At 42.2% G+C, this 24,654-nt stretch overlaps 1 protein-coding gene across 1 annotated transcript in view; it reads right to left on the minus strand.

The window, feature by feature from the left end:
- SPATA16 (spermatogenesis associated 16) overlaps window positions 1-22,077 on the minus strand; it is a 207,455-nt gene extending 185,378 nt beyond the window's left edge. The window contains exon 1 of the mRNA XM_032224818.1: window positions 21,484-22,077. Within this exon, the coding sequence (XP_032080709.1) occupies window positions 21,484-22,077 (594 nt within the window). The remainder of the gene's footprint in view (window positions 1-21,483) is intronic.
- Window positions 22,078-24,654: the final 2,577 nt, after the last annotated feature.

Genomic DNA, 24,654 nt, shown 5'->3' on the forward strand with positions numbered 1-24,654 from the left:
GGTTGCTGTTGCATACCCGCTTGTCGCGTCCCCTTCCCTTCGCTCCAAGATGCAAAAGAAACAAGGAAGTAACACATCAACAACAACTTTATTCCAAAAGCGCAGCCTTTGTTTAACTTGAGAGTCATTGCCTTTGAATTGTTGCTCTCATTATTTCACCATTCTTCCCTTATTGATCTCTATTATGTTAAAATAAACAGTTCGGCTATTATGTGCAATCATATGCATGTTGTAATTTGCACAAGTCTATATTGCGGAGTTGTCTCTTTGAGAGTTTTGGTTTGGCCAGCTCTGATACAATAATAGACTTTGGCCAGCTCTGATACAATAATAGACAATAATAGACTTGAAAGTATACTCTGATCTCCATCACTGAGGAACTCTAGGGAGATGTTTCTCCTACAGGTTGAAGAGGGTTCCTTTACTTGTGGAACAACTCATCCCACTTTCTGCAAAGCCCTAACAGATACCATTCTCCATGTGCAACTAAACACTGCATCAATGCCAGGACCCAGAAGCAATTTCCCTGTGAAACAATAGCTGCCTGCTACATTTGGAGGCTAAAACATATGAAGAACAGTTGCAGGGACTGGGCATGTCTAGTTTAATGAAAGGAAGGACTAGGGGAGACATGATAGCGGTGTTCCAATATCTCAGGGGTTGCAACAAAGAAGAGGGAGTCAAACTATTCTCCAAAGCACCCGAGGACAGGACAAGAAGCAATGGGCGGAAACTAATCAAGGAGAGAAGCAACTTAGAACTGAGGAGAAATTTCCTGTCAGTTAGAACAATTAATCAGTGGAACAATTTGCCTCCAGAAGTTGTGAATGCTCCAACACTGGAGGTTTTAAAGAAGAGATTGTATGACCATTTGTCTGAAGTGGTGTAGGGTTTCCTGCCTAAGCAGGAAAAGGTTAGACTAGAAGACCTCCAAGGTCCCTTCCAACTCTGTTATTATATTCTATCCATCCTGGAATGACTTCCACACCATGGCATGGCTGACTATTGTACGCTGTTTCAGAATATCAAACTGATGCAAGACTCTTGCCAGCTCATTCTGTTCCTTCTCCGCCACTTATATGGGGAACTTTGTTCCAAAAAGCTGTTGTCCCCACTTAGCAGCAGAAAGCTAGCAATCTCAAAAGCATTATGAGCAAACAATCAAACAACAGAGAAAGCCCCCCCAGCCTTAATAGAGCTCAAAACCTCTGCATGTCCTCCCACACCTTTCATTCTCTTTCTCAACAGCTTTTCTCTCCCCCCTACACCTGCCATTGTGCATCCTTTGACACTGTGAAATAACAAATGTCTCTGCTAACAGCTGTTACCTTGTCCTTATGGCATGTTTCCATGTGAATCACCTAAATGTGAGTAAAATGCTTTAATAATAATTTGCCATTCTCCCCGATGGAAGAGAATTTCTGTCCCCTCTGCAGACAGATTTTTCCCCCAGTCAGTCCATGACATTTTTGGCTTTGATCTTCTCCTTTAGGTCTCCAAAGGGCAATTAATTTTCAAAAAATTGGGTGGGGGGGAATCTCTTTAGGCCACCACAAGAACTGAATTCATTTTCTATTATTTCTGTAACTTCCCCTAGTGGCCAATATGAATGCTGGTAGAATCCGAGTTTTACCACTGAGTGTGGCTTTAATTTTCATTTTTCTAGGGGAGGGGGGAAATCTGCCCTCCAATTCTTTAATAACTTAAAAGCATGTAAACTTGGAATAATCTGACCCTGCTAAGCAATTTTTAAAGATCATGAGAAGAACTTTATGTTTTAGAACAGGGGTACTCAAACTTTTTAAACAGAGGGCCCATTCATGGTCCTTCAGACTGTTGGGGGGGGGGCAGACGGGCTGGGGGGGTGTGGCTAGGCGGTCATGTGACTGGGTGGGCATGGTCAATTTAGCAGTCCATTTTGCCTTTGTCCTTGCTGTATTTGCCCCTCCCCTACTCACCCACCAGCCCTGGATCATGTGACTGCACCCTCAGCCAGCTGGCTGTCCTCCACACCCTTTGGCCTAACCTACGGTAGTAGCGGTGTGATCAGGAGTGCAGCTCAACTGGTGAAATAACTAACCAAAAGTGCAGCTGGAGTAGATGCTCGCTTGAAGAAAAGGCCGATGAGAGGCGGAGCAAGGGGCAGGGCTGAATCCCACCACTCTGCAAGCTGGATACTTTGCATTGGCGGGCCATATACAGCCCCACGGGGCATAGTTTGAGGATCGGTGTTTTAGAATAATGAATAATGGCAACAAACGTATCATGTTTGCATCAGACACCATAAACATATAATTGGTAGAACTGTAAACAACAGTTTTATAACTGTAAATATGTAATGGCATCATTTCTTTGATGATGATGCCAATTTCATAACCTGTACACTAAAAGTGGTAACAGGCATTGCTTGGCATATGATCAGCAGCCAATGGTGACCCAAAGAAGATGAATAACAACAGCAGCAGCAGCAACAACAACAACAACAAAGCAGGAGTAACAATCTGGTGCTTTGGATGTAACTCTTCAACCCTCCCATCCCCCATTCACAAAAATGGGAAATTACAGAAAGCACAAGAATACAGTTTGAAGAAAAGGTGTAGATTTGGAAGCAGGATGAAGATTGGTGTTGATTGATTGCAAGCAGGGGATGTGTGCAACGCTGCAGGTTAGGATCGGTGGACCACAGGGCCACGTGATGAGCCATATCACTAAAAGCACTCAGGAACTGTTTAGCGCTGCCTAATGTGACAAGCAGCGTGTAATAGTATGTGGCAATAGCCCTGGGAGACAGAAGAGAGCTGCAGCCAAAAGCAATGCTTGGCCAGAGGCAGCTTAATCCACATGGGCATGGTAAATGTCTCAGGCGGGATCCTCCCTAGTTTCTTGGGCAGTAAAGGTGACCAGGGTGTGGGGTGGGGAAATATAGTTTCAGACTTGGAAGACTGGTGTCAACTTTGTGAGGTGGTCCAGACAGGGAGCATATTCAGACTACCTAATTCTATTTTATGCTGAGGTTACTTTAATACAATCTTGGAAATCAACAAGTACATTTCTCCCACTCTCCGTGGTCAAAGAGGCCATGTACATTAAGGCTGAACAGAGGGGGAGGAATATGATGTCACCTCTATCCTGTGCACAACACAGTCCTTTCAGCAGTTCCAAGAAGGCTCCAAATCCATTTGCACTATTCAGGTGACCCTGAGAGCACCGATAAACCCTCAGGTGTCCTCAACAACTCTCAGAAGGAGTGCTAACGACCAGATGATTGCAAGGAACATAAATCCAGATGATTGCAAGGAACATAAATCCTTCCATCCTCCACCGTTCAGTCAGAACGGAAGACATTTTTTGGATGAGAAGCAAAATCAAGCACTTAGACTGACATACCCCTTTAGAGTGCTTTTACAGCCCTATCTAAGCAGATTTAAAGAGTCAGCGTATTTCCCCCAACAATCTGGGTCCTCATTTTACCCACCTCGGAAGGATGGAAGGTTGAGTCAAACTTGAGCCTGGTGAGATTTGAACTGCCAAATTGCGGTCAGCCGGCAGTCAGCAGAAGTAGCCTACAATATTTCACTCTAACCAATGCGCCACCACAGTTGCTTTTTGAAAAAGAATCTTTGGGACAACCATGACCAGGATGGCTGAGAATCCCCATAGACATTTCTCCATTGTAATGGAGATAGTTTGGAAAAAGAGATGGCCTGGAGATGGCTTAGGGGAAAAAAAACCCCATTTTTAATACCTTATTTCCTCTTCAGCACTTTATGAGTGTTACTGGATTGTTAGTTAAGCAACGGAAGAATCAAGAGGCATCATTGTTGGGCTATATTTAGGTCATCAGTTGGGACTTAATCCTGCTGATTAAGGCAATCAGCTTGGAGATAGCCAAGGCCAGAATCATGTAGGACTGACAACCAATGCAATTCCTGAAATATTAAAGTGGTCAGCTGCCCCATTTGTGCAGCAGCTAAATGCCACCCCCCCCCAGGGAAGCCTGCCAGACTCCTTCAGAGTATTGCCAATGCTAGGACCACATTCAGAGAAATATCTATGGATTTTATAGTAGAACTAGTTGATAACCCGGTGTTGCCTAGGTATTTATTTGTAGGGGAAAATGTCTGGACCAAACGTAATTTCTAATGTTGGATTTTCCCCCTTACCAGCCCCCTTGTGGAGTACTCTGAAGCTGCTACCATGGCAACTCCATTGCACTGTACAGTAGAAGCCAGTATGGCACAACAAGCTGTATCTTAACAGAGCACACAACCCGAGGGGTATTAACAGCGTCTTACCCCAACAGTATTTTTCTCCAGAGAGTAAGTCATCTGTGTACCAAGTTTGGTTGAAATTGCTCAAAGCAATCCAGAGTGATCCTGGAACACACACACACACACAGCCAAGTGCACCAAACACATGCTTTGCACGCATGCGCACCACAGGAGCTACTGTGCATGCTGAAAAAGGAGGATTAAGAAGCCTTTTCTGAGCCTGCAGAGGTAAGTAGAACAGCGGGGGGGGGAACAGCTGTACCGTGCGATCTAGATTCTCTAGATAGCAGGATTGCTAAATGCTAAAAAAAAGTTTTAAAAAATTCCGACGATCAGCTGTGTGACAATCAGCTGTGCGTCGTGATTTCTAATGAATATAAATCGCACAGCACAGCTGATGTCACACAGCTGATCGTCGGAACTACTGGTTCGCCCGAACCGGTAGTAAAAAAATGCTTCAAAAAAAGTTTAAAAAAAGTTCCAATGATCAGCTGTGCTGCATAATTTCTAGCATTTTTTTAACTACTGGTTTGGGTGAACCGGTAGCATTTTTTATTACTGGTTTGAGCAAACCAGCCTGAACCGGTAGGATTTCACCCCTGATTTTACCCCAATAGGTGCACTAAATGAAATTTAGTTAGGTCCAGGGGTGGGTTTCAACCGGTTCGCGGCGGTCCCTGCAAACCGGTTGGTTGGCGAACCCGGAAGTAAGTAACTTCCGGGAACGGCAAAGGGCCCACCCGCGCACCCACGCTCCTTACCCGGTTTTGACGAGTTCTGCACTTCCACGCATGCGCAGGACGCATACAGCGCCTGCGCGATCCTCCAGGAGCAGCTGGAGCATCGCACAGATGCTAGTACGCATGCGTGCGCCACGCGTGTGCATGCACGTGCCGCACGCATGTGCGAGGCTGCCGCCGCCCGGTTGGAATGGGGTGAGAAACCCACCCCTGGTTAGGTCATGGTATTAAGAAACACTGTTCCAAGAGATAACTGCAATTCCACAATGACTGTACAAATTAAAAAAAAATAGTAAGGGTTAGATCTCCACAACAATCCTTTTTTATTTATCTTGATTGGACATCAGACAGTCAAATGTTGATTGCTGTAGTGTTTATGTGAAATGTAAATGACACATTGTGAGAAAATGTGCAATTATTAATTTCATGGGCTTTTTTTTTAGAGCAGCAGGGACACGTTTTAGAGTTTCAACTCTGGATAAAATAACCAAATGTACAGAGGAATCAATTAAGCATAATTATAAATTACTCAATCTGTTTGGGTCTGTTTTCTCCCCTCTTTATTGGAGAATTTCTATGCCTTGGAACATGTGTTGCAAAGATTCATAAGTGTTCTTTCAAGAAAATACACCCCCGGCTATGAAGGGAGAGAAGGGAAAAAAAAGAGGTGGGGAGGAACCAGTCAAAATTACCAATTTCAGAGCCAGACACATATCCACTGGCCATGTCAGGACAATGGGCACAAAAAGGACTTTGGGTTTTCTAACCAAATAACCAAATAACCAGCTCCCTAAATTGCAGAGGATGGCAAAGAGCTGAGTTTTGAATCTATCCATCTTTTTGGCATTTTTGCTATTAGCTGTGTGGGTGGCGGAATAGATCATTATAATTATTTTTAAAAATAAATCTGCTGCAATGGGGAAAAAAAAGTATAAAGCAGCGGAGGAAGTGGGGTATGTGTGAAAAATCAGTTCCCTGGCACTGCCATCTATAATGCCATGATAGTCCAACAATGCTGAAGAATAATTTCACTGTTCTTTCTCTTTTAAAATAGGTAGGCTTTGCAACGATATTCTGTTTTACGGGCAAAGTTTTATGTTGCAGGCGTGCGGTACGAGAGGAAAATAGGCGGGCTCTAATAACAAAATGCAAGTTTCTCCGTCAGATTTCCCACCCTAATTTTGACAAAGATTATCATCCTTCCTGTACATTGCTAAAATAATCACAAAGGGAAAAAAGGAGAAGATCTCCACCCCCAGTTCTTTGTCAAGCAGAAAGAAGTGGAAAGAAACACTGCCGTTTTTAGAAGACAAAAATCTGGATCTTAAATCTAGTTGGCACAACAGGTAAAAACGCCAACAGAAAATGTCTGAGTAATGTTACCTAAGAGTGGGAAGGATGTAACGATTCAAACCGAGATCCCAACTTCTGCTGATGGAAAAATCATGTTTGTCCAGTTCTGTAATCTTCCTTAAAGATGCTGAAGGATGGGATGAAGAAGAGAAGACTTCCTACACCAAAGGCTGATATCTGGTTTTGAATGACTTCGATGCTATTGTGGAATTCACATAGGCGACATGCCTACTTGGTAATGCAGATCATCCTTGGCTTACAACAATTCATTAAGTGACTGTTCGAATTATAAGAGCACTGGAAAAAGGGACTTTTCACATTTATGACCATTGCAGCATCCCCATGTTCACGTGATCACAATTTGAATGCCTGGCAACTCATTCATATTTATGATGCTTGGATGCTTATGATGCGGGGTCATATGATTCCCTTTTACAACCTTCTGACAAGCAAAGTCAATGGGGGAAGCCACATTCACTTAAGAACCATGTGTCAGGATTCCAAATAGCATCCAAAAGTAAATCAGAGTCCAAGGCAAAGTATTACTCAAAGTTCCAATTCATTAAGAGAGCCATGTTGGCACATTTGGGAAAACCCGAATCTGAAGGCTTCCCGGTTTCCCCCTACCTAGTTGAAAGCTTAAGATCTTGCCCCCACACCCACAAGTCCATCACATGGTTCAATCTCCCACTGCCTTGCTGGCAGTTCCACCCATCCAGTTCCAGTCAGGTGCAGAGGTGCAGAGACAAAGGATGTCCTTGGCTTTCTAGAAAGAATTTTGTTATGGCTACATAGCATCTAACTCCATACAATCCCCTCTCCCATTTTCCCACAATAGAAAATGCATAGCAGAATAATAGAAAGTGTGGGAGCCCAAAGTCCCAAAAGAAAAGATGGCTGCAGGCCTGACACCATGCTACTAACAATTGCAGTGATTCATTTAACAACTATGGCAAGAGAGGTTGTAAAATGGAGCAAACTCACCTAACAACTGTCTAGCAATGGAAATTTTGTTTATAAGTCAAGGACTACCCGTATATAAAAACAACCCTGCTGGGATTCTGATGATATTTCTATTTCTTTTTAAAGGAATACCAAGTCCGATTGCCAAGTATTTTAGATCTTTCATCCCAGCAGTGAAAAATCAAGTTAATTCTAGTACATTTTAAAGCATCAGATGGCACACCTGATGTGAATTTAAGATCATGAATTCCATGGTCACTGCAATCAGAAATAATATCAGTGAATTACACTGAGATGAAAAAAAAGCATTGAAACCCCGTCCATTGTTCTCTATGACATGTTTTATTCTTATCTATAGATAACATATTCTCTAGATTCCAATCCTGTGCAATACCAGAGTTCCAAGAACACTGCTCCCATTGAAAGCATAGTGGCGTATTTGTCTTGATTAACAAAATAATACTTTGTCATATTGAGGGTTAAGTTTTCAGCACCCATTAATTCTTCAAATCTCATTCACAATAGCAAGAAAGTGCAAACGAAGCTGGCAAAAACCTCACAGCAATCATTGTATATTACAAGTAATACAATGCGCAATGATTGTCACCCAGTATTTGCTAGCTTGCTTTCCTTGTCTTTGTATGTTTGAGTATGGAAAAGTAATCAGTATTTTTTTCTCTCTTTCATTCTTTTTTGGCAATAAACTTTCTTTGCCTTTAAAACTTTTTGTGATTGATGGAAGTCAATATGAAGGTTACTTTTTATGACAGTTGGCAGGAGCCTTGTCTTATTTATGACTGACATCTTAATTTTTATTTTGAATTGTATTTTAACTGTTGTTTTTATCCGATTGTTGTATGCTGCCAGAGTCACTTCTTGTGAGATGGGTGGGTATAGAAATTTGATTAAATAAAAAGGGAAGGAAGGAGGGAAGGAAGGAGAGAAGGACAGAAGAAAGGAGGGAAGGAAGGAGGGAAGGAAGGAGAGAAGGAGAGAAGAAAGGAGGGAAGGAAGGAGAGAAGGAAGGAGAGAAGGAAGGGGGGAAGGAAGGAGGAAAGGAAGGGGGAAAGGAAGGAGAGAAGGAGAGAAGAAAGGAGGGAAGGAAGGAAGGAGGGAAGGAAGAAGGGAAGGAGAGAAGGAGGAAAGAGGGAGGGAAGGAAGGAGGGAAGGAAGGAGAGTAGGAGAGAAGAAACGAGGGAAGGAAAGAGGGAGGAAGGGAAGAAGTAGGACCGTTGTAAGATAAGATGGATCTATGGGATGGTAAGAAAGCAATAAAATTATTTAAAAAAAATAAAAAAATATCTAATGCTGATTTTAGATTTCAGTGGGGTAATTTTGCACCACTGACTATGTTCAAGCCATGTTACTTAACCAATCTTCTGGATTCACAGAATTTGGAGAACCATCCATTCTCCAAAGGAGTTATGATGACACAAAATAAGATATTAAAAATGGTATTTTTTAAAAGGAAGAGTAACCAAAGCTAACTCTAAACATCGTTGAAATGTTGTGAGTATCTGCTAGTTTTTTCTTTGACAATGAACCGTCCTATATCAACATGTTGCTTGATGAAGCTTAATTACCAATTCTTATTATCTGCAGGCCTTTGCAATATATATTTTTCCTTTGATTCCAAAGATTTTGGGGGGAAAAATCCATCTAGTTCAGTGATTCTCAATCTCAACACTTTTAAGATATAGACATCAACTCCTAGAATTCCCCAATCAGCATGGGAGAATGCAATACCTGGTGGAAGGTTCTAGAAATTGAAATCCATACATCTTAAAGTTTCTGGAATTGAGAAACTGAACTAGCCTGTAAGGTGTGATGTAGCAACCTTGATTTATTTCCAATGTCTTTTCTGCATATAGGGAAGGTCACATGTCTGAATGAAAATGAAAAGAAGAACTAGGGGAGACATGATAGTAGTGTTCCAATATCTCAGGGGCTGCCACAAAGAAGAGGGAGTCAAGCACCTAAGGGCAGGACAAGAAACAATGGGTGGAACTTAATCAAGGAGAGAAGCAACTTAGAACTAAGGAGAAATTTCCTGACAGTTAGAACTATTAATCAATGGAACAACTTGCCTCCAGAAGTTGTGAATGCTCCAACACTGGAAATTTTAAAGAAGACGTTGGATAACCATTTGTCTGAAGTGGTGTAAGGTTTCCTGCGTAAGCAGAGGGTTGGACTAGAAGACCTCCAAGGTCCCTTCCAACTCTTTAATTCTATTCTACTCTATCTTTCCTAGGGATATTGAAATGCATGCAGAGCCCCGGATTGGATATACGCAATTGTATGCGTTGCATATCAGAATATTCTTAAAGAGTTAAAAAATTTTTTAAAAAAGTCTACAATTTTTAAAATAAATAAATAGGCTGACACTTATGTTTATTTCACCATCACCTTGGCACAGCCCATAATGACCATCTGTGGGTTATGGAATTAATCCAGCTCACGCAGAGAGTTCTCTATGGCCCTCTGGTGAATTAATCACACTTTATTTGAGGTCTTCATTTTGCATCCAAGAGACAAAACGCTGCACTTGATATGGAGTGCATGGTGATACAGCTGGAGCTCTTTCTAGGCCTTGAAATAACACACCAGCCATTAACTTACTTCATTTGTTTGTTTAATGACCTGGAGGAGATTATTTTCAGGACAACAGAGTGTAAAATTTAATTCTGGAAGAGATTTATGGAAGGAGGAAACCTTTCTAGAATTTGTATGCCATCTTTATCAGTGTAATTAATTGGCTGTCAAGAGATATCCTGCCCCAGACATCTTGCTAACAATTCCCACTCATAGGAGTAAGTGAACATAAGATCTGTTTATTTCAATGGGGCAGAGTCAATCACCTGGCTTTGAACATTCAACTGTGGTAAACCACAAGGACAAAAAATCAATTTCTTTACTTCTCATATGAAAACATCAGAAAAACCTGCTGATTCAGAACAAAAGTTTCTTTAGTCTAAAATTCTGTGTCACACCAGAGTTAGGGCCAATTAAACTGGTTACTTCGGATATTTTTATTTATTTTTATTTATATTTCCTATTTCTTAACTACCCATCTCCTTCAGAGGGGCCCTTTGTTTGTTCAATTTATGTAGGTTCCTCAGGATCTTGAAGAACTTCCCAGTAATCTGGACAGGAGTTCAGTTGAGAATATCATTAAACTCTGGAATGACATGCATTATCAAGCCCTAGCTGGGCATGAAGACAGGAGTTGCTCTCTTGCAAATGTGTCTACCTGGGATATAGATGTGGCATCAGTCAAGAATAGAATAGAATAGAATAGAATAGAATAGGAGAGTTGGAAGGGATCTTGGATGTCTTCTAGTCCAAGCCCCTGCCTAGGCAGGAAACCTAGTTATCCAACATCTTCTTAAAAACATCCAGTGTTGGAGCATTCACAACTTCTGGAGGCAAGTTGTTCCACTGATTAATTGTTCTAACTATCAGGAAATTTCTCCTCAGTTCTACGTTGCTTCTCTCCTTGATCAGTTTCCACCCATTGTTTCTTGTCCTGCCTTCAGGTACATTGGAGAATAGTTTGACTCCTTCTTCTTTGTGGCAACCCCGGAGATATTGGAACATGGCTAACATGTCACCACTAGTCCTTCTTTTTATTAAACTAGACATACTCAGTACCTGAAACCATTCTTCATATGTTTTAGCCTCCAGTCCCTTAATCATCTTTGTTGCTCTTCTCTGCATTCTTTCTAGAGCCTCGACATCCTTTTTACATTGTGGCGACCAAAACTGAATGCAGTATTCCATGTGTGGTCTTACCAAGGCATTATAAAGTGGTATTAACACTTCATGTGATCTTGATTCTATCCCTCTGTTTATACAGCCTACAACTGTGTTGGCTTTTTTGGCAGCTGCTGCACACGGCTGGCTCATATTTAAATGGTTGTCCACTAGGATTCCAAGATTCCTCTATGGGGCCACCATCTTGATTTTCGGTTCTGCACATGCACAGAACAATTGTAATTGCAAAGTTTTTGCCCGCACCGAACCAGCAGTAATGCCAGGAGCAACACACCCCTGTCCTCCAGGCTTAAAGTTGCCACCATTGGAGACCCCTGCTCTGGCACACCTAAACCACCTGAGACAGATTGAACCCTTCCAGAAAATGATGAAGACCTGACTGCTTACTCAGGCATGGGAATCTGGAAGTTAGTGGACACATGGTGGTTTCATATTGTTTCATGCTTTTTTTGATTTCTGACTGATTTTTCTTTTTTGAATTGTTTGTTTTAATTATTGTGGTTTTTAAGGTCACATTGGCCATAAGGTCAGTTGTATAAATCTACACCTAAAATGCTCAGGACTTAGGATGGGAGCAGGGGTGGAATCCTACTGGCTCGGATAGGTTTGGGCGAACTGGTAGCCCCGACGATCAGCTGGGAGCAAACCGGTTCACCCTGACAATCAGATGGGTCAACCCGCCCCCCTGCGCTATTTTCCTACCTTTATCTTCCCAGCTGATTTGCATGGTAGAGCAGATTGCCACGCAAATCAGCTGTGTTCTTCCTCTGAAGAAACCTGGAAGTTAAGATTTCTTCAAACTACGCAAGCGCGATCGCGTGATCACCGAACCGAGTTGTCAAACCGGGAGGATCCCACCACTGGATGGGAGGGAAGTCAGAAGTGAACATTTTCTGCAGGAGCTCCCTTCCCGTGGGACAGCTGCAATCAGATAGAAGATTGGTGCCTTTATCATGACATTTAGAGAGCCTTTTAGAAAACACGGTTGTTCCAAGGGGGGAATGAGATAATAGCAGGAATGGTAAGTGCAGAATGCTGTTAGTATAAATATAAAATGCGATGATGGATACAATGTGCAGCTGTTTTACCATGCTATTGCTAGGGCATGTTAAAGATACACTTTCATTCATTTAGGTTTCGTGACAGTGTTTGAAGATATTGCTGCACATTGCTTAGAATGGTACCATAGCAGCAGATTAAAATCAGTCAAAATAAGAAACACAGTATGTCTAGGAAACTCAGAAAGGCCGACAGAGCAGCAAGTAGCTTTTAAGGTCAGCCTCCATGCCTTGCTTAGCATCCCTCTGTAATATCTATCCAACCTCCACCTGAAGACAAGAACCAGAGATATTATCAGGTTGAACTGAGCCTTTGTGCCCTTTATATTGTGGTATCAGTTCAGGAAAGTCCTACGATATCTCTTGTGGTCTTCAATTTCTCAGTTCGCCAATCTTCCATTTGTCCTGGCTGCCCTTCTCTAAATCTGCTCTACATTTTCTGAATCATCTTTAAAGTGTATAGGACAGAATCAGATAGAATAGAATGGAATGGAACAGAACAGAATAACAGAGTTGGTAGGGACCTTGGAGGTCTTCTAGTCCAACTCTCTGCTTAGGCAGGAAACCCTACATCACTTCAGACAAGAGGTTATTCAACATATTCTTTAAAAAAAAAACCAGTGTTGGAGAATTCACATTAATTAATTGTTCTAACTGTCAGGAAGCTTCTCCTTAGTTCTAAGTAGCTTAGTTCTAAGATGTCCAGAAGGAGCTGGAATTAGAGTGGAATTACTACTTCACATATTAAAGGTACCAGGGTCTCAACTGTTGATCTTCCTATAGAGGACACATGAAGCATGCAGCCTTTGATTTGGAAAGAAGTACTTAGACATCAAGACACCAAACCACCAATAACAGCAACCCTCCAAAGCACACCTAATGGCAGTGAATCTGATCCTTTAACCATGATGTAGTTAAAAGAGTACCAAAGTACTGTAAAATAGACCCAAAGGTGCTTTTTCAAGAGGCAACTGGACTTGCTGGTTTTTTGTGAAGACGTTTCACTTCTCATCCAAGGAATTTCTTCAGCTTCAGTCCCGTTGACCCTTGGGACGAGCATGACCTGGATTGCTGAGGATCTCCATAGACATTCACTGTAAAAGAGCACTTCTTTCTAAAAGTCTTGAACCTATCTAGATTTAGATTTTGTGATGACCTCCCTTTAACATTTTGTGAGAGGGAGAAAAACCTAATTCTGATCCCGATTATGCCTTTCTCTTGGCTACCTTTCCAGTAAGCTGCCTAGAGTCACCCAAACAGAGAGCTGGAGGGTTGGGGTGGAGTCATTCATTCATTAATTCAATTTATTTGCTGCCCATCTCAACCATCAGGTGACTCTGGGCAGCTTACAGCATTAAAAGGAGTAAAACAATGTAAAAATATGTACACAATAAGAGCAGAACCCTATAAAAATACAAAGTATATAAAATATGCTTTATCATATATATCTCTAATCAATCTATCAATCAAAGTTAAAAACCTACCCAAATGCCAAGACTTATCCATTTTATTTCCACATACCCCTTTCCTAATAAGAGCCAAGGTGGCGCAGTGGTTAAATGCAGCACTGCAGGCTACTGCTAGATCAGCAGGTCAGCGGTTCAAATCTCACCGGCTCAGGGTTGACTCAGCCTTCCATCCTTCCGAGGTGGGTAAAATGAGGACCCAGATTGTTGGGGGCAATATGCTGACTCTCTGTAAACCGCTTAGAGAGGCCTGAAAGGCCTATGAAGCGGTATATAAGTCTACTGCTATTGCTATTGCTATTGCTATTGCTATAATATTGTAACCTTTCTCTTTGCATGTCTATGGGGATTCTCAGTCATCCAGGTTGTCCCAAAGGGGCTTTTTTCAAGAGGCAACTGGATTTATTTGTTTTTCTTTGAAGACATTTGGCTTCTCATCCAAGAAGTTTCTTGGATGGTAGCCGATGAAAGAATTTATATTCCTTGCAGACAGCTGGTCATTTGCATTGTTTTAGAGAGTCATTAAGGCCGCTTGGAAGTTTATCTGTGTCCTCAGCAGTGGTGGGATTCAGCCAGTTCGCACCTATTCAGGAGAACCGGTTGGTAACTTTCTAAGTAGAAAGTTGTTGGAAGAAATCTTTTGTTTTTTCCCACTTTACAGGGCTAATCCTGTAAGGAAGGCAGGAAGGAAACATTCTAGTGTTGTTTCTAGCCTCATCTTTATTGCCCTGCTTACAGAAACTGCCTCTCCAGCTAACCCTTATTACCATTGTAACACAACTAAAGTGAAGTGCCCATCAACCTGAGTGACATCGACTTGGTCACACCCACATGATCACATGACCACTGAGCCCTGCCTACCCAGATGGTCATTAGGGCAGAGAACTGGTTGGTAAATTATTTGAATCCCACCACTGGTCCTCAGGGACATCTGAGTGGTGCAGATGGGTGTGGAGCCTCCTTGGAACTGCTGAAAGGACTGTGCTGTAGATTGGAGACAGATAATGTCATATCCCTCCCCCTCTGCTGAAAGAGGGGCTGTTCCATTTTGAATAGATGGCCTATGTGACCCCTCTTCAAACCGGTGGTCCTCATTTTGAACAGAGAGGATGGCTGGTTTGAAAGAAGACTTTAAAGTCACAGTCTTTTCAGCATTGGATGACAAGCGAAAAGTTTTCAAAGAAAAACAAATAAGTCCAGTTGCTCTTGAAAAACCACCTTTGGGACTTTCTCTGTGCCAACAGAACCACATCTCTGCTACCCACCAAAGACCACCATGAGTAGCTTCAACATTCTGAAAAAGGAAGAGCCGAGGTGGCGCAGTGGTTAAATGCAGCACTGCAGGCTACTTCAGCTGACTGCAGTTCTGCAGTTCGGCTGTTCAAATCTCACCGGCTCAGGGTTGACTCAGCCTTCCATCTTTCCGAGGTGGGTAAAATGAGGACCCGGATTGTTGGGGGCAATATGCTGACTCTGTAAACCGCCTAGAGAGGGCTGAAAGCCTTATGAAGCGGTATATAAGTCTAACTGCTATTGCTATTGCTAAGTGGATCTAAAGTTCAGGTTCTTACTTAGCCCCCGAGTTTGCACAGTATGGACATTTCACAGAGCTGTTGGTTGAGAGATAAAATTAAGGAAAACATCATTCAAGCCATCTTGAACTCTTCCAGGAAAAGGTCAGATAAAAATTGCAAGGACTAATCCAATCATCCAAAGGAAGAATTGCAACTAATCAATTAATAACAAGTTTGATAAAGCATGATGATGAATTCCACTTGTATCCTGCCTTTCTCCCTGGATGATTCTCAAACTGATTGGCAATAAAAAGTTCAAACACAACCCACAAAATATATGGAAAAATATATATAGGGAGGTTTTATAATGCTATTTTTGCAATAGCTAAAAATATCGGACACTAATTTTCTACCCTTTGCTAATTCATTCCTACCAGAAGCTAAAGTGAAATTTATCAGAAAACTCTGGATCTCTAACCGTTCCACTTCTTAGAAAAAGAGAATTAAAAAAGAATCAATATTTGAGCACAGAGCAAAAAAAAAAAAAAAAGATTAAGCATTTCAGTGTCACGTGAGTTGTGCAGGTGGGCTGATACAGCTTCCTCTAAGACATTTCTCAGGGGGCCAGGTGTTGAGAAAGTATTCCCTCTGGGGGTAAATCACGGGAGCTAATTACAAGTTGGTCTCCAAACAACGACTGTGGTTAATAAACATGCACACACCAAATAGACTGTTTTAGATCCTCTGGGGAATCCTGCATCGCAAAGAAGAATTGAAACCGCATCTGAAGCATTTCTGAGCAAAGCAATACCTGGGATAATGACAATGATTGGCAATACCATAAATCCAGGTTTTGTGTGTGGGGTTGGTTTCAGAACATGCTTTTCTGGGTCTCCAGGGCCAGGAATAGGAAATCAAGGAACACCAGCTGAAAGATATGGTGGAGGAAGGGGAAGAGCAGGAGTTTATAGAAAATGCAGATATAGTGGTGGTTTCCCAAGAAATCAGCACCAGAGGGGCAATGAAATTACCATACATGATTTTCCACTCCTTTTCTCTAAATGATGGGAGTGGGGCCATGGTGGCTTACATTGTTAGGATGCTGAGTTAGAAGACCATTGGAAATTTGAAACCCGAGAGCGAACCATGTGATGGAATGAGCTCCTGTCAACGTGCCCCAGCTCCTACCAATCTAGCAGTTAGAAATCAGGCAAATGCAAGTAGATAAATAGGCACCATTTCAGTGGGAAAATACCAAGGACATGATATGAGCCCCCTTGGGCATCTCCTGGGCAATGGTGAGGTCACCATCTTATATTTTTGTGCTGATCTAGCCTTCCCAAGAGCATGAAGCAAACTCCTGGTCTCGACAAAAACCCCTTTTACTAATTTCCTGTGAATTCTGCTCATTCACAGAAAGCAAAGTCTTTCAAGGGAGGATTTACAGTCACAGACCTTATCTGGCTTGGAGAGCTGCCAGGTCCTTATCTGCAAAACTTGACAAGGAGTTTGGGAGAGTCACAAACCAATTAAGCAAACTAATTGTCTCCTGCAAACTCCACTCTCCTTTCGCTCCTCTTTTATTTCCTCTGGGAGGGGCCATTCATCATCCACCTGTGGCCTTACTCCCAAGTTGACCTTTGTTCCTTAGCTGTTCATCTGGCAACTCAGTACCTGCGCACCCTGGGAATAGGCTCCAGCTGTTCGTCTGCCTCACTGATGTCTGACTCTGAAGGCAACTGATAATGGCCATGCAGCCCTGGCTCTCTCTCTGCCTCTAACACAGAGCCTTCATCAGAGCCTTCACCAGACTCCAGGACTGGCCCATTCCTCCCCAACCTCCTCACTGTCCAAATCTGCTGCCAGCTCTCCTGCCCACTGGAGGGACACAACACTTTTCAACCCGGAAGTGCCCGGAAGTAAGCACAAATGAAGTAGTAGTATGAGAGTGATCTAGGACAGTTCTGTTGGTACCCTTCACTTCCTTTTTCTTTATGTACCACTTACAGAGGTCCTGTTGTGTTGATAATGCCAGCCTTTGTCAAAACAAAAAGTCCTGAAAAGCATTACGTTGATCCCCAAATGTAAACAGAGATGATCCCATAAAGGGCATTGGGTTGTCGATTTATATACAATCAATTTCCTTGCCACCATACAGTGTTTCTCATTCTGACCAGAGTGAGAAGATATGTGGGCTTCAGTTCTCAGTCTTCTTAAGCATATTTGAGGAGAATCCAGATAGTTTGAAGTTCATGACTCTTATGGACACTAGGTTGAAAGAGGTTGACAAGGTGGCTTCATGCTCACTTGATAAGAAGAGTCACACAAGTTAAGAAATTTGCCAAGTTCAATATCAAACATTTCAGGAGGCTATCATGTAAGGGAAAGCCACTTTAAGATGATTCACATCTGTTTTTGTTGCTAAGTCGTGTCTGACTCCTTATGGCTCCATGGACTATAGCACACCAAGCTTTCCTGCCCTCCATTGTCTCCTGGACTTTGCCCAAATTCATGTTCAATGCGTCAGTTCACAAAATTGTAGTTTCCTGACAGCTCCATTTCTTTGGCTCTCAAAACACCATAGTTGCATTAGTTCTGTAATTTACATTTTTAATTGGGATTGGAGAAAAAGTGAGTTTCCTCTTTCCTTAGTCTCCTCTTTCCTTAGTCTTCTCTAAGTTCAAGTTGACACAAGGCAACAGTCTCAAAGAAAGGAAGAAGATGGGGGAGGAAAGATGGCTATCAAAAGTGGTCTGATGCAGCTTTTGGTCTGCTGAGCCACCTACTTAACATTTATGATACAACTTCGGGAGCCGCAGAGCTGAGAGAGAAAAAAATCAGGTCATACAGCTGAAAATGCCATGTTCCCAGCAGCCTGGATCTACAGTACTTTCAAGAATACTAGGGGGAATAAAAAGGAAGCCACAAGGGATTTTAAAATGTTGCTTCCCTGTGGATTAATTGGGATTTTTTTTTAAGAAAAGAAGGAGGCTAAGTCTTAGAAGTGAGTTGCTTGCATCCCACATACTGTAGCACACAGAATATAAAGCAACATTTTTTTTCACACTAGAAGAAAAGTTTTGTTTTTATGGGGCAGAGATTGTTGAACTTTATTCGGTCCTGCTTGGGCACAAGGATGAATCAGAATCAGAATAGAGCTGGGAGGGACTTTGGGGCATGAGTGGGCTCCTGGGAGTTCGCAGGGGTTCAGGAGAACCTCTAGCTAAGATTCTGTGCAGTTCGGAGAACCCCCAAATTCCACTCCTGGCTGGCCCCTCCCACCCTGCCCCTCCCAGGAGTCCCCACATAGCCTATTTTGGATGCAGGTAAGTACAGGACGTGGGTGGAGGTTCAGGGAGGGCGAAAAATGGGCCTACCAGAAGTTTGGGAGGGCTTCCAGAGCCTGGGGAGGCCATTTTCACCCTCATGGAGGCTCAAGTAAAGCCTCCGGAGCCAGGGGAGAGCAAAAACACCTCCCCATTGTGGTTCAGGAGGCCAGCTAGGTGATGCCCACCATGGCCACGCTCACCCAGCAACCAGACAGAGAACCCCTTGCTAAACCCTAACCCTAACCCTAACCCTAACCATAACCCTAACCCTAGCCCTAACCCTAACCCTGCCTTGGAGGTCTTCTACTCCAGCTTGAATTGATTGAATTTCTCCTTCAATTGGTTTCTCCTTGCTAGAAATTTGTCTCTCCCACAACTCAGCTTTAAGGTATAAAACTCAAAGTTATAAGTTTAAGATTTACAAAAAAAAAACTTTCCAAATAAATTTGTTGTTGCTCTTGTTTGTCCTTGATATGCAGAAGTACAGATATGGTAAACTTGTCCCAACTTAAATAAAAATGGGGTGCAAGACAGAGTTAGGAAGGGTTAATCCTTAACCCCAGACTGCCTGTAGTCTGTTGCCTATCAAACTCAGGCACCTGAGTGGATGCAAGTTGCTTAAGCCTGATCTGACTTGCTCTTAGTTCCATATTATTATGGATAGAGCAGAAGACATATACTCCATATATAGCACTGGTGGGTTCTGGATCCTGTTGCAACTGGTACGGTGCAATGGGGCCCGGTGTCCACCACATGAATGCGTGCTGTGACGCTCCGCGACATCTCCATGATGCTCGGCGGAGTGTTGTGCAGGTGCCGTATGCTCCGTGCATGTGGGTGGAAGCCCCGAAGAGCTCAAATACTGGTAAGGAGCATGGGTGGACAGGTGCACTCTCTGGAGCACTGTACCAGAACATTATCCAGTGCTCCTGGCAGGCACTGGCACGTACCGGTTGTAACCTACCACTGAGGTGACCCTTGACTTACAGCCATTCATCGAGTGACTGTTCAAAGTTACAACAGCACTGAAAAAATTAACTTATGGGAATGGTTTTCACACTTACAACCGTTACAACATCCCCACGGTCACACAATAAAAATTCAGACCTTTTGCAACTGGCTCATATTTATGACGGTCGTCTCGGGGGGTTACGTGATTCCCCTTTTGCGACCTCCTGACAAGCAAAGTCAAAGGGGAAGCCAGACTGACTTATCAAGTGTGCTACCAACATAACAGCCACAGTGATTCACTTAATAACGGGGGTAAGGAAAGTTTGTAAAATGGGGCAAAATCCGCTTAACAACTGTCTTGCTTAGCAGCGGAAATTTTGGGCTCTCTTGTGGTCATAACCTGAGGACCACCTATTATAGAAAATGCCAGCTTTGCAGCTCAGCAGCTTAAATCAGCCCATCTGCAGTGAGGAATGAGTGCCATGCTTTCCCTGAATCTACCACAAGAGCAAACAGTTTATCATATCTTGTTCCCAGCACTGATAATCCAATTTCTGATGTTTTTCATTATGCGTAAATGTCTCTTTCTGTGTTTATATATTTGAGATGGTAGAGCACAGAGCCGAGCGGGAAGAGAATGGATAAAGATGTTTAAACAACAATTGTTTTGTTTGCGTGTGACTCTGTCAGTTTTTATAGCAACATCGTAGGAAATAGGACAGGGAAACAAAAATCCGATTAAGCCTAAACCCTGGGCACATTATGAGATTATTATGAGCCTCAGCACAGTAGGAGTTATATTGTTATGATAGAAGGGATTTCCAGGATAATTAAATCAAATTGGGAGCATTGGAGAAATCAGGACCAACCATAACAATGGCTTTCCTGTAAATACCAATAGCTCCAGCTTCCAGTTAAGGCATATCTAATCAGTGTCACTTACCCATTTTTAGAGGGCCATTTAGGCAAAGCTCAACATTTCTCCCTTCCCCATCAAGATTGGAAGCTCTGGGTTCCTTGGCAAGTAAGTAAGTGAGATGTAAGTTACTGAGTAGTACGTAAGATACAACTCAGAAATGAGCACGAAATGGACAATATTGCATTCCGTTTTGGTCACCACAATATAAAAAAGATGTTGAAAATCTAGAAAGAGTGCAGAGAATTCCAACAGAAAGGATTCCAGTTAAATCTCACAAGGGCAAACAAACTACTCTTCTTGATTGTATGGCCTTCCTGCTCCCTTCCCTGTGCCTTATATAGAATAGAATAGAATAGAATAGAATAGAATAGAATAGAATAGAATAGAATAGAATAGAATAACAAAGTTGGGAGGAATTTTGGAAGTCTTCTAGTCCAACATTGGAAAACAATACAATACAATACAATACAATACAATACAATACAATACAATACAATACAATACAATACAATACAATACAATAGCAGAGTTGGAAGGGACCTTGAAGGTCTTCTAGTCCAACCCCCTTCCTAGGCAGGAAACTCTATACCATTTCAGACAAATGGCTATCCAACATCTTCTTAAAGACTTCCAGTGTTGGGGCATTCACAACTTCTGGAGGCAAGCTGTTCCACTGATTAATTCTTCTAACTGTCAGGAAACCTCTCCTCAGTTCTAAGTTGCTTCTCTCCTTGATTAGTTTCCACCCATTGCTTCTTGTTCTACCCTCAGGTGCTTTGAAGAATAGTTTGACTCCCTCTTCTTTGTGGCAACCCCTGAGATATTGGAAGACTGCTATCATGTCTCCCCTACTCCTTCTTTTCATTAAACTAGACATACCCAGTTCCTGCAACCGTTCTTCATATGTTTTAGCCTCCAGTCCCCTAATCATCTTTGTTGCTCTTCTCTGCACTCTTTCTAGGATCTCCACATCTTTTTTACATTGTGGCAACCAAAACTGGATGCATTATTCCAAGTGTGGCCTTACCAAGGCATTATGCAATGGTATTAACACCTCACGTGGTCTTGATTCTATCCCTCTGTTTATGCAGCCTAGAACTGTGTGGGCTGCATAAACTTAATTTCCCTTAAGGTGTTCTACCTACCTCAAGAGCTGTCCTGAACTGCCCAGCTGCCATGGCATACTTTTTCTGCCTGTAGCAAGTGCTCGCATCCTTCAAGGATACCTGGAGCCATTTATCCATCTGGGGCTGAAGGCTCGTGTCTGTTGTTCCTTGACTTTCTGGGCCTCCAACCTCCGAGGACTTGGGTTGTGCGCAGCTGGGACTCTGAGTTTGTAGGAACTCATAGGAAACATTCTCTTCATCTGTGTAAATCAACTTCATTTCTACTTCTACAAGGCTCTTCAGGGGGATATGGGACAGCAGTATGGTTGAAACCAGATTCTCTTGTTCCACCAGGCGTGGCTCTTTTTTCATTCCCGTCTTCTCATCGCCCTCCATCTTACGTTTAAGGCTCAGCTCATTACCCTGCTTCTCCTTGGCAGTATTACTTCCAGTTTTTAGTTTCTCCATCGCATTTTCTGCCATCTCGACCCCCAGAGGGAATTTTACCACTTGCAAAGCTTCAAGACTATCGTTCTGATGCTGAGCCGCTATTCTCAACTGCTGAACGCCGTACTCTCTTTGGCAGGCTTCCTTCGTGATGTTCTCAAAGTGTGTGTTGTTTGCTGACTCCATGACTCACAATCTACACACGCAAATCCTGAGTGGGGGGAAAAGGAAGCGCAGAGATTTACCATTTGGAGTTCGGCAAACAAAACAGTGCAGAGGAAACATACTGTTCAATTTGCCCACAGCTTTCAAAAGCAGCCTTTGAGCTATAACAAAGAACAAAAAAAAAGTCACCTGGATTTCAGTACCACGCTGTCTTTTGTATATCAGCAAATAAATGTCATGTCTCCAAAGCTTTGCAAAATATATTTTGACTTCTGGTTTTATCCCTATTTATGATCTGCCAAAATTACGGGTGCTCTTTGGAGTTTATTTCGGGTTGGCAAATGGGCAGGATGTATGGATAGCACTGACTTCATTCTAAAATGAAAAAAAAGGAATCAAAGTAGCTGCAGTTGGACAGCATGTGCATTTAACAAATTATTAGGATCACGTGAAGTGTTAATACCACTTTATAATTCTTTGGTAAGGCCACACTTGGATTCATGCATCCAGTTTTGGTCACCATGATGTAAAAGAGATGTAGAGACTTTACCAAGAGTGCAGAGAAGAGCAACAAAGATGATTAGGGGACTGGAGGCTAAAACATATGAAGAACAGTTGGTGGAACTGGGTATGTCTAGTTTAATGAACAGAAGGACTAGGGGTGACATGATAGCATCTTCCAATATCTCAGGGGCTACCACAAAGAAGAGGGAGACTAGCTATTCTCCAAAGCACCTGAGGGTAGAACAAGAAGCAATGGGTGGAAACTAATCAAGGAAAGAAGCAACTTAGAACTAAGGAGAAATTTCCTGATGGAACAATTAATCAGTGGAACAACTTGCCTCCAGAAGAAATTGGATGACCATTTGTCTGAAGTGGTGTAGGGTTTTCTGCCTAAGCAGGGGTTGAACTAGGGGACCTCCAAGGTCCCCTCCAACTCTGTTATTCTATTCTGTTCTGTTCTGTTCTGTCCTGTCCTGTCCTGTCCTGTCCTGTCCTATCCTATCCTATCCTATCCTATCCTATCCTATCCTACCCTACCCTACCCTATCCTACCCTACCCTACCCTACCCTACCCTACCCTACCCTATCCTATTCTATATAAATTCAGGTTTCCAAAGAGCATCTTCCATCAGATAAGAGTCAGAGCTTTAAATTCCTCAATGCTCAATTTTATTAGAGAAGCCATGTTGGCACATCTGGGAAAACTCAAAACTGGAAGTTCCCAGTTTCCCCCCAATCAGTTGAAAGTTCAAGACCCTGTCCTAACATCCACAAGTACATCACATGGCCCAATCAGCCATTGCCATGAAGGAGGATCCCTCCCATCCACATCCATCCAGGTGCAGAGACAAGATGACCTTTACTTTCTGTGAAGGAATGTTATTTTGGCTTCGTATCTCCCATGCTCCATACAATCCCCCTCCCAGTTTCCCACAGTAGAATATGTTTGAATATGTGACAGGCCTTGAGGCCCTATACAACGATGGCTTCCAGGCCTGACACAAATACTATTAAAGTATTGTATGGGATATTTTGCTTGATTTGGGTTCTTATTGGCAAAATGCTCATGCATGCTTAGTAAACGTTGAGTCCATGCATTAATCTGAATGAATGATTGATTATTCATGAAATAGACTTTTTGACAGAAATGAAATTACATGATCAAGACAGGTATAGTTGACACTTAGACTGACTACCTGGGAAAAGTAAAAGTTCTATGCAAGTATCCTTGAGAATGGATGTCAAAAGATATATCTCTATTTTTCTCCTCCTTAGCATCATAAACAGATTTCTTGACTGTTCTTCACAACAATGACTATATCCTCAAAACTGGTAAGGGATTCCAAGTTAACAGGAGACTTTGTCTAGTAAATGGTTCCTATTCATGACTTCTCAACCCAAAACTCCAGGCAAATTCTATGTTAAGCAGCCTAATTTCCATTACAGTTTTAGTAGATACAAAGATGGACATGCATTTCTAGTTTAGACTAATGTCAGTCCACTTGAGGGTGTCATCTTTTCCATGAACTTATGCTTCATTGTTATCTGGCAGAGCTGTCCATGGTACAATAGAGTGTTTATTTAACTGCGTTCACAGAAATGGGAGATTTTAATCATCCATATATAATCATGCCTCCAGTAACGATTCAAACAACCAAAGTTGCAGATTGGTGCACAAAGTTTATAAAAGCAAATAGATATACAGTACTTTTTAAGGAGCAACTACTAGCAATTTAAAAGAAAAAACTATTTTCCTCTGTAGGTTTTTTTTTTTGTGGTAATTTACCCATTCTCTTATGAAAAGTTTTGCATAAATGTACCATGCCTTGCCAGTGATGGGTTGCTGAAAACATTAACTCTGGTTATAAATAGTGGGGAGAAAAGGTTCCCAGTTCCCTTCCTAATTTTTTTTTAAATCTAAAAGAATGTTTTCTTTCTGCCTAAAGAATATATTCCATTATAAATGAAAGGCAGATATGGGCAGATATCATTCACAAAGAGAGCATGATTTGCAAATAGCAATTTCTTTCAAATTGGCTTTGCATGCTTTGAAAAGTGCCTTTATTTGATGGACGCAATTGAGCTGACTGATTT

This window comes from Thamnophis elegans, chromosome 10 (assembly GCF_009769535.1).
Source record: "Thamnophis elegans isolate rThaEle1 chromosome 10, rThaEle1.pri, whole genome shotgun sequence".
Lineage (NCBI taxonomy): Eukaryota > Metazoa > Chordata > Lepidosauria > Squamata > Colubridae > Thamnophis > Thamnophis elegans.